Raw genomic sequence first — 14372 nt, forward strand, 5'->3', positions numbered from 1 at the left:
TTCAACAGGCATTCCAAAGCATTTCAACGAGTAGGAGGTCAGAAATATCCCATCTCCCACCATTGGGGAATGTGGCATTTACGTGAGGCTAATAAGGTGGGTAGCAGGAGGAGCCCACCCACACACATGCACCACATGGTACTCCCCTCACCACCCACGCACTCACCTGATGCACAGAGGACACTCGAAGTCGGAGACGGTGAGGACTCCTAGAGACGACTGTCTGTCCACACTACAGGAGGCTGCAGGAGACATCATCAGACGATGAGACACAAGCATTTGACCACAGCATAGCACAGTGCTACCTCTGCTGCAGTGATGAGCAACATGGAGCAGTCAGAGACTACAATGCAGTGCTATATATTCCAAATGACCTGGTTTTACCTGTCCAATTCAACCAGGTGAGCATTCAACCAGGCAAGCACCTAGTTTAATTGGGACAGGTAAAGCCAGGTCATTTCAAATGTGTGGCAATGGATTGCAGCTTTGGAATCCAGGTTGCCCTTCACTGCTTATACTAAGCTCAGGTAATAGGGTGCTGCCACGATGTGTTACTTGCATGCATTACATCATTTCAATGTTACTGTGTGTTACCAAGACTTATGAACTCCCTCATAACCTCACACTGCTCTAGGGAACATTCTGGGATCAAGTTGATGGAATATGTAACAAGGGATGATGCCCAAGGCGCTTATGTTACTGCTGTGAATGCAGCATTGCATTGCAGAATTAGGTACACTTCATGTCCCACTGTAGTCTATTGTGCCCTACTTTATGTTCCACCTGTGCATTGTCGTTCTTTTATATCATGTTTGGTGTATATGCCCGTTTAGTATATGCCTATGCCTATTGTCGACTGAATCAACATAAAATGTACAATATTAATTTCTAGAGAGTATGTTGAACATACAGTGTAGGGAGCTAACATCTATTTGAGTATTCTGTGTAGTGAAGCAGTGTTCCAATGTCTGTAAATTAACGAGTGCTGTGGAGGCCACATCCCAAACCCAATCTGATGAAGACCGTTTAAGTCGAAACGTAATCCAGCCATGAAATAATAAAAGCAAACAAAAAAGATTTTAAAGTGTGCGGACCTCTCTCTCCGAAACTACAGTCATCCTTTGTCTTGCACCTTTTCCTGGGATGTGCACAATCTCCACCTTAAACCACATCCCAAACCCAACACAAAACATGAATGAATGAAATATGAATAAATGAATGGATGAATAAATGAATGGATGGATGAATGAATGAATGAATGAATGAATGAATGAATGAATGAATGACAGAAATGAGCGTCTCACCTCTGCTGTGCCTCTCCTCCTTCGTCATCATGGGTTCCTCGTCATCCTCTGCCGTGGGGAGGAAGGACACGGCCTGACACAGGCTGAGGCAGCACTCAGTACTGGAGTCCAGCTTAGCACTGGCCGCAGCCTGGAAACAGCACAGGGGAAGAGGAAGAGGAAGAGGAAGAGAGGGAAGAGAAAGAGGAAGAAAGGGAAGAGGAAGAGGAAGAGAGGGAAGAGGAGGAGGAAGAGAGTGAATAGGAAGTGAGGGAAGAGGAAGTGAGGTTTAAGAAGGAGGAGGAGGAAGAGAGGTTTAAGAAGGGAGAGGAGGAGGAAGAGGAGGAGAGGGAAGAGGAAGAGAATGAAGAGGAAGTGAGGTTTAAGGAGGAGGAGGAGTGAGAGTGGAAGAGGAGGAAGAGGAGGAGGAAGTGAGATTTAAATTAGTCCTGTTCAAACCTGGGTATGGACCATACAACAGTACCTGGTACGCAATGTGTGTGGATGGTGCTATGGTGCCATAGTCAGTTTACCACCTCCAGCCACAATTTTCATTTATGGAAGTAGTATGGAGCGTGGGCAACTTCCTGTTTCCGGTTTCATTGTTTGCTACACTGAAAGCCAACAGTCAGCTTCTCTAAATTGTACATTTTTTGTACATAAATACATTTTTTTTAAAATGAACATAGGCCTACTCCAAATATTTCCCCAAAAGGTATCGCTGTTTGCTAGCTGTCTGCTGATGTTGCACAACCTTTTGGATGTTTTTGGGAATAAATAAAAATGTTTTTTTTGAAATGTAAACAAAAGTTGCCCCCATTAGAATAGCTCATATCTCGGAAAGGGCTGAGCCAAAAACTGCGGCGTCACCGGCTACTGAAAAGTCAAGGGTAGCGTGAGCAATACAACAGCACATTGAAATTGACAGGAGTTGCCCTTTAAGGACCAGTCCAATAGCCCAACGCTTTATTATAATTATTATAATATTGTTATATAATATATTATATTATTAATATATTATTATTTAAGTGTTAAATCGACTCTCAAGTTTTGAATTAGTACAACATTTTTTTACGCAACCCTGAGTAAAATCTCCTTTTGCGCCTTACCAGCAAAGGTATCCCTATTCCAAAGAAAATGCAATGTGACACTGTAGTATCCACTTTATACTGTATGACAGTCATTCTCAAATGTCAAGAGTGCCATGGCACATTTGTAAATGTGAAAAATGTATTCAGCCTATTAGATCCATCATCACAATTCGATACACAAAAATTCCATTGGTCAAAAGGAGGCTCCTGTCATATCAACTTAAGATCGAAAATACTTGAAAATTGTTCAGTTGGCTTGCTTTATTTAATTTATCTAGTTTTTTCAGCAGATGTGCTCTTCTTGCAGACTCCCTACCCCAACTGCAACATATTCTCATTAGCAACGTAGATGCGTTGGGTCTGACTTAGATGCGCAAAGAATTGTCAGTTGGAAGGTGTGGGTTTATGCCCGATTTACCACGGCTATCAGCCAATCAGAATCGAGAACCGGACCGCACAAGTGTTTGATTTTACAGTGATAATTAAAATTGTACTGTACAAATTGAGGATATACTTGCTTAGTTGCTTGAGGATATAATTGCTTATCACCAAGGCCCACCAGTGGCCTTCGGCCACGACTGTGTGATATCAACAATCCTGATGTGCTTTCATAATAGCACTATTAGACAATGCTGAGATTGCAGATTGAAGTACTGCTAAATATAGTAGGAATATCAGACGGGAATCCTTGTGACTGTTTGTAATGATTAACAAGCTAAACACAGTCGAATCATCCATGCATTCATGTCAAGCTTTCCAGGTATCAAACACTAGCAGGTAATTGGAGTGCTTCTGGGTCTTCACCTTTTTTCCTTGGTGCTCATCAGTGTAGGGGCTCTCAAACTTGGTCCAGGAAGACAGATGCTGAGGCACTCAAGTTTGCAATATTTTTAGTTTTTTTATTTGGCATTGTAGCCAAATAAAAAAAGTTTTTTTTAAAAATTGCAACCTTGAGTGCCTCAGTATCTGTCTTCCTGGACCAAGCTTTCCAGGTATTTGACACTGGCCATGACTTTGGTTTTATGGCATGTTTTTATGCCATTCCTCTCAAGATAAGAGTCTGAGGTGGCGTGACAGTGCGTTTCCCTCTCCCCGACTTTGGCGGGTGAGAAAAAAAGAGAACGCAGATGGGCCGTTTCCAAACAGACCTTTGACTCCCACGTGGGCCCAGGTGAGATGCACTTTCGTAAGATCTATAGGGGTAAAACTTTAATTTAAGGGTCATGTTTGGAACTTATACATAGTACAAATGCAGTGTCAATCAAGACTTTGAGAGTACTTTGGAACAAATCAGACACCATGAGATGTTCAATTGATTTGAAGTGTAAAATATGGTGCAAATCCCTAACAGTCTGTATAGGTAACTGAGAAGACGTGTCAAGCAAACTCAACTATTTGTTAAGTGTATTCACAAATTATCTATTAGCAATATGTCCTTTATCATTGATGTAATTGTAATACGGTCCTAGTAGACCCTTGTTTTTATTTAACACACGTCTTATAAGTCACTAATACAGAGAGCAATAAGATTTAGAACTGCTTGAGTCAAGACAATACACAGACTCTTAGGTGAGTCCCAGTGGCGGAACAATTGCACACAAGGCCCCAGGGCAAGACGCCCCCATACAACCTCCTAAGGTTACGATAGGGCCTCCAACACCAATACAGGAGGGCCCTGGGCCCCAGGGCAAAAACCCTGCTTGCCCTCCTAGCTCTGCCCCTGGTGAGTCCTTAGAATGACCCTTTCAGACCATATCTACAGTTCACATACTACCTTGATGTCCAAACCAGCAAGTTCAGGGTGAGATAACCCTTTAACTTGACCCTGAATATTAACACCACTAAAATACAGTAACCAGGCCATGGCAGACGCGGCATGCTGTTACAGGTATCTGCAGGCAAAAACAGCACTGTGACACAGTTTGTGACACAATTACAACACAACACATCTACTGTGCATGGCCATTTCTACTTTTTGCACTTGTTCTCTTTTTGACTGGGATGTAGAAATGGAAAATAAAAGAGTGTAAGACGGTCAAATCAGTAACTACATGAATTCACCAGTTCATAAACCTTAGTAGAGTGTCAACTTCCGGAATACACATTCTAAGTCTACACATATAAGCTTTCTAGCGTTCCATCATGTGGAAATAGACGGAAAATAATAAGGAAGACATTCATGTCCAAGGTATAAGGACATAGTTGACAGGAGACAACAGCATAGGACATAAACTATGCCTCAAAGTCAAGTCACTGCTTTTCTGATGGTTGCTGGAACAAAGAAATCGGCTGCCATGTCAAGACAGACAACATCATCAAAGCAATACACATTTATGTCCTAAACACAAAAAGCAAATGTGCATAACTCCCACAGTTCAATATGATCCATTCATGTAACACCACTGCTGTGGAAGGGCTGCAATCACAACAAAGTAAAAATTGCAGTGTTAATTCAACACTCATCTGTGACTATATTAGTATCAGCTCAGAGCGTTGTATTAACACTTGGTGAGCTAAATTCAACACTGAATTAGAGCATATCCGTTAGTGGTGTCAACACAAATCGATTCAGCAATGCATCGCAATGCGAGGCAGGACAATTCAATTATCAATTCAGCAAAGGCCACAATCAATGTGGCATATTTTATAAAGTTTCAATTACTTCTGTGGTCATTTCCGGAGCAGAAATGTAATGCATTGCAATGCACCATAGCATCATGTAGAAACGGACTGCATCAATTTGAATCGCATCGTTACCTTCCGAATGGAATCGTAAGGGCACTAAAATCTATATATGGCTTCACTGTACTGTATTCATTCAACACTCAAACAGTTGAATTAAACAGTCAAAGTAAACGGGACCATATACTCTCAGCATAGTGTTGAAACAACACTGCATTTTGTTTTTTGTTTTTTTCTTACTGTAAAGAAAAGTGTAGTACTAGGGGCGGTCCACTTACCCGTGTGAGGTCCCCGCGTCCCCTGTCCCCGTCCTCGGATGCGCGCCTCTTGCGGTCCCCCTGCTGGGAATCCACGGAGCTGGTGATGGGGCACGGCTGCTGCAGGAAGTCAGACACCAACTGCAGGATCTCCGGCACCTCGTCGGGGACCGACATGCCCTCGGCCTCCAAGATCTGCACATACACACACACACACATCATGTAATGAACACAGACATACATGCAATGAAGCATATACAAATGATCATGAACAGGAACACATGCATGCATGCAGACATTTAATTCACGGCACGCACACATGCACGCCAGGCCACGCACACATGCACGCACACACATGCCCGCGCGCAGACACACACATACATGCCTGCGTGCAGACAGAACGCGGGCACAAATCAGGATTCTGATTTAATAGCTGTCATTACAATTGATTCTGTAACACTTTGCTTGATGCCAGTACCATACGTTTTACATGACAGTGTCATATAGCAGTGTTAAAGTAAGAGAAAATAAAATCTTGTTATATGTACAGTATGTATGGCATACATAAAGACGCCAGCGTCAAGTGAAGTGTTAAGTGCCACTGATTCAATACTGCTGCATCCTGCAATCCTGACCTTCTTGATGCTGGCCTTGGCAGGGGCGAAGTCGGCCTGCTGCCTCAGGCAGTGGTGGAACTGGAGCAGCGCTTCTGTCTGACGGCCCATCTCCAGCAGAGCATTCCCTTTACGAAAGAAGCCCTGTGAACATTAGGAGAGGGGGGGGGGGAGAGAAAGAGACAGAGAGAGAGAGAGAGAGAGAGAGAGAGAGAGAGAGAGAGAGAGAGAGAGAGAGAGAGAGAGAGAGAGAGAGAGAGAGAGAGAGAGAGAGAGACTTTATTCCCCTTATTGAACTAGTCATTGTCCAAAAATCTGCAACATGTCCAACACCCATCCCCCCACACAACCACCCCACCCCAACCCATCCTACCAAATGCATTAAATACATCCCTCTACCAAAAGAAAACTGGCCCACTACCAGATAGAGAGAGAGAGAGAGAGAGAGAGAGAGAGAGAGAGAGAGAAGGGATAAATGCTCAACTCAAAGCGCTATGCCTTTTTGCAATTCAGTTACCTATTCGCCATGCCAATAACTTTTAACTGAATTGAATTTAGCCAGAGAGAGGGAGAGTACATTCTTCATCACATGGGCGGTTACATGAGTTCTTGGGTTGAGGCACAACATGTATGATTATTTGTGTGTAAAAGATTATGTGTGAATGTAAGCGTAAAATAGAATCAGCATGTTTGTGTGCGTGTTGTGTTTGTTGTGTGTGTGTGTGTGTGTGTGTGTGTGTGTGTGTGTGTGTGTGTGTGTGTGTGTGTGTGTGTGTGTGTGTGTGTGTGTGTGTTTGTGTGTGTGTGTGTGTGTGTGTGTGTGTGTATGTGTGTGTTTGTGTGTGCGTGTGTATGTGTGTGTGTGTGTGTGTGTGTGTGTGTGTGTGTGTGTGTGTGTGTGTGTGTGTGTGTGTGTGTGTGTGTGTGTGTCACCATGGGAGAGGTCAGGGAAAGGTCAGTGCACTTAGATTATACAGGACACGACCATATGACACATTTCACTCAGGTGAGGAACAGCATTGGTTTTTGGGCTGAGACTGCCCATATAAGCCCAGGTTGTGGCAGACACTGGGGGTTGATGGTCACGGTCGGACGCAGTGGGGTGAGAGCCTGTCAGTGGACAATGAGACCTCTTGCAGTGGGATTGCTTTATGTATCGCATTGCCAGATTAAAAACGTGGTCGCAAGGAAAAGAAGGGGACCTACTCCTATCAATTTTGAACGGACTCCTGAAAACACTCGCGGTGGTCGGCAACAAGACCCATGGCTGGGCTGTCCGTCTCCACAGACCTAGAACTACATAGTCTGAATAATACCAGCCATTACCCTTAAGTAGGCATTTCAGAGTTCCCCGCTTCAACTGCAACAGACTTACCCATGCTCTCACACATCAATCGATTTTTTTGTTAAATCAGTCGTAAGACTGCATAGCGTTATCACTCCATGTTGGTAAGATCTTGAAGTTATGTGGGTTGTATGTAATGTATGTATGCATGCATGTCTGGATATAAGCCTGTGTCCTCTGCTCTTGTCAGTTGTGCAACAGTCTTGTGATGTGATGTTATGTGTATGTCCTGTCTTAACCCATTGTGTCCTGGAGCAACATATACGCTGCATTACGGGTCTTGAGATTTGAGCTGTTTCATTAAAAATATGGGTATGTTAGAGCTGAATGAACACATTCTAGTGCAAAATGACCGTTCTAGCTTTTAAATGCAACTTATTTCATGTTTTTATGTGTTTTGGAGGCTGAGATATTTAGGTTTTAATAGGGAGAGGGCATCTTTCCCCCAAAAGGGCTTAGGCTAAAATGGGTTAAGCGAGTGTTGCTAAGGGACGCAAAATGATTTTCAGTGAAAGCTGACAAAGTCTAATCGCATCTCATCGTATCGTCTCACCGCGGTGAGCTAATGCAAATGCTATCTGCTTGGGGCCACAGTACATGCAACACAGCACTAGTGTCTTATATATTCTCTGCCATGTTATTGCACCACACATGGTTTGAGGATTAACCAGGCAGGGAGGGTGATACCAGGTCGAGCAACATATGTAACAGTGTGTGTGTGTGTGTGTGTGTGTGTGTGTGTGTGTGTGTGTGTGTGTGTGTGTGTGTGTGTGTGTGTGTGTGTGTGTGTGTGTGTGTGTGTGTGTGTGTGTGTGTGTGTGTGTGTGTGTGCGTGCATGCGTGTGTGCATGACAACACGTGTGTCAGGCGAGATGATTAATGATTGGTGTTTGTATGTGTGTATGCGTGCGAGCATGTGTGTGCGAGCATGTGTGTGCACCAATGTGTGTGTGTGTGTGTGTGTCAACACGTGTGTGTGTGTGTTAGTAAGTTATGAGTTACTGTACATGTATGTACTTCCTCATAACCAGGGCCGCTGACAGCTTTGGCCAGGCCTGGGACAAAAAAAACCATCTGAAAGCCCCACCCCCACACACCCCAATTAACACATGCAATGCAATGAGGGCCCATTTCTGTGCCCAACCCCATCTCCCTAGGCCTGGGACACCTCACCCTTTTTTTCTCCTGTCGGCTTCCCCGCGCACAACGCTGAGCTTCACGAGGAAACTCCCTGGGGTCAAGTTGGGGGAATATGTAACACGGGATGATGATGAATGTTATGTGGCAGTTCTGTAACTGCTTTTGAAACGCTGCCTTAAGTTACGTGACATTGGATAACCCCACAGTGCTACCTTAAGACCATACAGAACCTAAGCCAAGTACAAAATCTCCCTTAAAGCTGCACTGTGTAATAATATTTTTAGGAGTTCATTTGCAGGATTCATGCAGCTCATGTTGCCTTTTTCATGAATACAGACACCACCATCAAATTTCAAGTGTTCATTATGACGGGAAAAGCTGCACTTTTCATACATGAAAAGGTGGATCTTCTCCGTGTCCGCCATTTTGAATGTCCAGAAATGGGTATTTTTTTAGCTGCAAAACTTACTGTGCTTTGGTCATACTATAAAACATATTAGTTTACTAGTTAGTAAATATTCATGAAAAGATCAAATTTGGTAATAGGCTGCACAGTTGTGATGAGCAGCATAGTTGTAATATCTACTCTGGTAACAATCCTACACAGTGCACCTTTAAAGGGGCTCTATGTAGGATTAAAAGTTTAATTAATCATCACAGTCCCGAGTAAGACGATGCTTATTTGAGTCACTAGTAAGTGAACGATGACTCCTTCACGGTCCACTGTCAGAAAACCCCAAATGTAACTTTTGTGAGAACGGTCTGCTACGAGTGTCGTGGAAAACACCTCTCATACGAAAAATCACTTTACATACTGTATTCAGATTTGTATCAACTGCTGGAATTCCGTGATGAAAAACAGTCTCGCAGCGAGATTTATTTTAACAGCAGTTTTTCATGACTGTGTAGATTTTGAGACATTGTGCCCCTTTAAGCATCAACTGACTAAAATACAGGAGTTATGTCATATGGCCTGAAACACTTCCCTTTGAATAACTGAAGACATAAAACACAAGTCAGCCAAAAGAGAGAGAGAGAGAGAAAGAGAGAGAGAGAGAGAGAGAGAGAGAGAGACAGACAGACAGACAGACAGACAGACAGACAGACAGACAGACAGACGGACAGAAAGACCAAGTGAGTGAGTTGGAGAGTGAGTTTATAAATGTGGTGTAAATGTAAAAAACGAGAAAAGTAGTGGCATGTGTTTTCTATGTGTGTGTGTTTGTGTTTGTGTTTCTATGTGTGTGTGTGTTTGTGCGCGTGCTTGCGTGTGAGTGTATGTGCAGAGAGAGAGAGAGAGAGAGAGAGAGAGACAGAGACAGAGACAGAGACAGAGAGAGAGAAACACTTCAATCCATTACATGTAACAAGCAAGCAAGACACTGCCTTCCACCGACACTGTAGGCACCACCTGCTCATGTGTCAATTGCCCGAGAAATGACCCGAGGGCGGGCAATGTCAACAAGAAGTGACAGCAGACAGGTTAAATAGGTGACCTTTTCTGAATAGATTTACAGCTGCTGTTCAATGACATGCAACTATGTATGAAAGGAGCAGACAATTTGTGTGTGGCAAATTTTAAACGTATTGTCATCACAAGAAAGTATGCCAACAGGCAAGTTTGTGTCTTTTGTAAGTGGCTTTGCATAGAAACAACCACAACATGTACAGTACTGTAATAGAATGGAATGTTCTCCTAGTTGAACATTCTATGGTTACTGATGTCTCTCTTGTATGAAATGGGTTCACTTAGTCTGGTTTGCCAATTGTATTATCAATCATAGCGCAATGTTTTATTATATTATATGTGACCAGGTGTAGCCTATATCCATATACGGGTGCATTTTTTAGATGCCTGCCAGTGGGAGATTTTAAACGTTGGTGAAAAGACCAAACTACCATAATACTACACACTACTATGAAACATACAATATCACACGTCTTTACTAATACAGTACATTATGACATGGTCATTGCCATCCTGTTACAGCGACATTTGTAACAATGGCCTGGCCATCACACAGGCCTTTTCAACAAGATCTGGCCAAGGGACCGAATGTAACCATACCTGTCAACTTTGAGCTCCCAAAATCCGGGAAAATTCCCATATTTTAAGCCAAGCCGAAATTCTAAAGGCCGGAATTCTAAAGGCCAAATTCTGACAGTCAACAGGATAACAGACACGGATCGGACGGTGCGTTCTATCTGCTTTTCACAACAGCGCGCGTGCAAAGACAGTCCTGTCTAAAATCTCTCAGAACATGTTTTACAGCATGGAAAAACAATGTAGGCCTAATGAAAACAAAACAATGAAATGAGCGCAATGAGTTTCTTCTTGTTGTTTTGTCGCATACGTTGTCTGTTCGTGCAAAACTTCGTGCTGGTAGCCTACAGGTATTGATTAGGTTAATGGCATGATTTGCTGTTCCAAGGCTGTTGTATGCGTTGCATGAACTGGCGGTTTCTGAGGAAAAGAGTGGGCGCACAAGCGCTAGAAAACTACGGAGCTCAAGGGTGACAGACTGCTTGCATTTTCAAAGAACTTCAATTCTTGGTGGCATCTGGCATACAATCTTCTGACAGGTAGCTTGATAAGCAAGACCCTCTGTATCTCTCTTCAAGAGGGGGGTGTGGCTCGTCGGACAGGGCCGTGGGTAGGCTATACCGGACCGACGGTGTTTTTTGATCATGTGAAAAATCCGGGATATTTCCGGGAAAAATGTCAAATCAGGAAGAAATCAGGAAATGAGTCAAAATTAGGGAGTTTCCCGGGAAATTAGGGATGGTTGACAGGTATGAATGTAACACCTTAGTGACAAACTGCTATGGAGAGATGTAACATCCACCAGGTACAAAAATCGTTGAATCTTTTCATGATTTGCAACCGTTAACCCTTTAGCGCAGAGCCCATTTTATGACCTTACTGTCACCAAAAATTGTAATGGCTATGTCTTAATCTGTTATGTAGCCTCTTGCTGCAGATGGGGTCGCCGGCGGGCCTATTCGCTATGTGCTGAAAATACTCAACTACATCACAACATTGCTATGACAGTACAGAGAGCCTTAAGTAACAGATTAAGACATACACAGTAGCTATCACAATTTTGGTGACAGTAAGGCTACAACATAGGCTCTGCGCTAAGGGGTTAAGGCTGTACTTTCATAGCATTGTTGTTATTATGTAATTCAGTATTTTTAGTACATAGTGAATAGGCCCGCTGACAACCTCATCTGCACTTAGAGCCTACGTAACAGATTAAGACATAGCTATGACAGTAAGGTTACAACATAGGCTCTGTGCTAAGGGGTTATGGCTCTCTGTACTGTCATGGCAATGTTGCTATGGCGTAGTTGAGTATTTTGGGCAAATAGTGAATAGGCCCGCCGGCGACCCCATCTGCACTAAGAGGCTACACTACATAGCAAGTCCAGCAAGAATACTGTCACGGACCACCAGTGAGCAGAGTACCAGGACCACTGTTTGAAATTTTATCACCGATGTCACCGATATCACCAATGCTCTGGAAGTTTCGCACCGCTATGGGCCGGATAGATGCGACCGACCAGGCAATCAAACTACGAGGTGTTCAACTGAAAGGGCCACGGTAGTGAGAATAGAGCTGTCCGGGACGGCCTCTTACCTCGGCCCAACTAGGCAGTGAGAATAGAGCTGGCCAGGACCAAGTACAGTTTGCTGCGACATGAATCCAGTTGGACCTGTGAGTTGGACGTCCCAAGTAGCCTAAAAGGTTTACCGTAAAAAGGAAACCGTAGGCCTAAAGGTTTAAACCTTAAAGGTTTGAGGAATTCCGCAAGCTACCGGAAGATAAATAATGTATTTATCGTTTCTAAACTTTGGGCAGTCATGGGTGAGCGGTTAGGGCGTCAGACTTGCATCCCAGAGGTTGCCGGTTCGACTCCCGACCCGCCAGGTTGGTGGGGGGAGTAATCAACCAGTGCTCTCCCCCATCCTCCTCCATGACTGAGGTACCCTGAGCATGGTACCGTCCCACCGCACTGCTCCCCATGGGGCGCCACTGAGGGCTGCCCCCTTGCACGGGTGAGGCATAAATGCAATTTCGTTGTGTGCAGTGTACAGTGTTCACTTGTGTGCTGTGGAGTGCTGTGTCACAATGACAATGGGAGTTGGAGTTTCCCAATGGGCTTTCACTTTTCACTTTCACTTTCACTTATTGCAGTTTGACGAACTGCATGCAAGACTGATTTTCATTCTTTTTCATGTTCATATTCAAATTGTGTGGTAATAGGCCTATACCTTTGTTTTTATTTGTTTTTACTAGCAGCGTGTTTTCACATTCCGTTAATTTCACATTCGAATTGATTAATATACTTTGAGGTTTCACGCTGCACAATGCATTAAAAGCTGAATATTGACATGGTGTTTAGGCAATAAAACTAGGATACTCAACATAACTTGTGATAGCCTATGTGATTAATTGCCCTACGCGGAGTATACTAGAACGTTGGCCGCGTTGTAATACTCCATCAGAGACTGTATTCTGTAGGACCTGTGAGTTGGACGTCCCATATGGCCATTTGGAACGTCCCTAGGGACGTCCAACTTGCTACAGCCCGCAGCCGACTGCTACTCGCCGGAACAGCCTCTTACCTCGGTCCAACTGGGTAGTGAGGATATAGCTAGGCCTGGCAGCCTCTTACCTCGGTCCAACTGGGTCGAGCGCCACAGAGTTCATCGAGGTCACGGAGGGCGTCAGAGAAGCGCCGCAGTCCCAGGTTGGCCTCCGCATGCCACACCTTCAGGCTTACGTCATCCGGGGCTGCAGCGCACACACACACAGATGTTGGGGGGAAAGGAGAGTGAGATACTACAAGTAGGTAACAGGGTGAGAGAGAGAGAGAGAGAGAGAGAGATAGAGAGAGAGAGAGAGAGAGAGAGAGAGAGAGAGAGAGAGAGAGAGAGCGTGCGTGTGTATTCCAGTGACATTTCCAATCTCTGGCTGCTGATCGGAACGGTGGTATGTTCCTGCATTGTCTCCAAATGCTTCCATCTCTGTGCTCTTTCTGAGCCCTGTCCGAGAGTTGCATGTGATTCTGCCCAACTTTAGACTTCATTTACTTCAAAGCCACAGTTTATACTCTCTAAAACTACACTTAAAAATAAAATGAAATGTCAGATATGGTGGGGGGTGTCTTGAGAATCCTTTGGTTGTTTAAAAACAATTTTCCTCTGTCTTAGTCCATATTGGCATGCCATGAGACTTGGAAAGGGAGCCCACAGTATCACTATAGCATGGTACCTAATATGTTATACAAACCGTTCCAGCTAATGTCTAATGTCACAACTGGTACTCATACAACCCACAGAACGACACAATATGTCACTTTGAAAAACAGCAATTTGACATCTGAGCATTGCAGGAGGAGAAGGCTCTCGCTCTCTCTGTCTTACTCACACACACACACACACACACACACACACACACGCATGCACGCACGCACACACACACACACACGCACACACACACACACACACACACACACACACACACAGTAACTGATCTACAGTTACTCTAGAGACCACAGGACCTGTCCTACGATCAGCTGATTCTGACCTGGTTGTATACAATTTGCAGCAGAGGTTTTCCTTTTAGTTTTTAGGTTATTTCATTAACAACACAGTTTATCTACAGCAGTAGGTACAATGGAGCAAATGCTGTAACAACTATGTAATAGCATGTACTGGTGTTGTACTTGTGAATGTACTTCTACTTTGACTTTTTACACCTCTGCTGAAATGCAATCTGGAATAAAACTGTGTGGAGAGTGAGAGCTGATGCTGTTTGGCTTGAGAGCTTATTACACTGTTAAGTCTTTCTTTGGGTTTCAGTAAACGCACACCGTTTGAGGTGCGTACGGCAGACAATTAGACTCAACTTGAAAAAGAATGGTCGTCGCACACTCAGAACTGAACACTGTAA

General features: G+C 43.9%; 1 protein-coding gene across 2 annotated transcripts in view; it reads right to left on the reverse strand.

Moving 5' to 3' along the window:
- Positions 1-14372, reverse strand: part of lonrf4 (LON peptidase N-terminal domain and ring finger 4) — a 34594-nt gene that overhangs the window by 17754 nt on the left and 2468 nt on the right. Inside the window, exons 2-7 of one of the 2 annotated variants that reach the window (XM_063190662.1) lie at positions 13093-13211; positions 5949-6071; positions 5335-5508; positions 1305-1434; positions 1095-1160; positions 167-242 (exon numbers count right to left, since the gene is read on the reverse strand). In XM_063190662.1, the coding sequence (XP_063046732.1) occupies positions 167-242; positions 1095-1160; positions 1305-1434; positions 5335-5508; positions 5949-6071; positions 13093-13211 (688 nt within the window). The remainder of the gene's footprint in view (positions 1-166; positions 243-1094; positions 1161-1304; positions 1435-5334; positions 5509-5948; positions 6072-13092; positions 13212-14372) is intronic. The other variant, XM_063190663.1, reaches the window with a different exon arrangement.

Source organism: Engraulis encrasicolus, chromosome 23 (genome assembly GCF_034702125.1).
Source record: "Engraulis encrasicolus isolate BLACKSEA-1 chromosome 23, IST_EnEncr_1.0, whole genome shotgun sequence".
Lineage (NCBI taxonomy): Eukaryota > Metazoa > Chordata > Actinopteri > Clupeiformes > Engraulidae > Engraulis > Engraulis encrasicolus.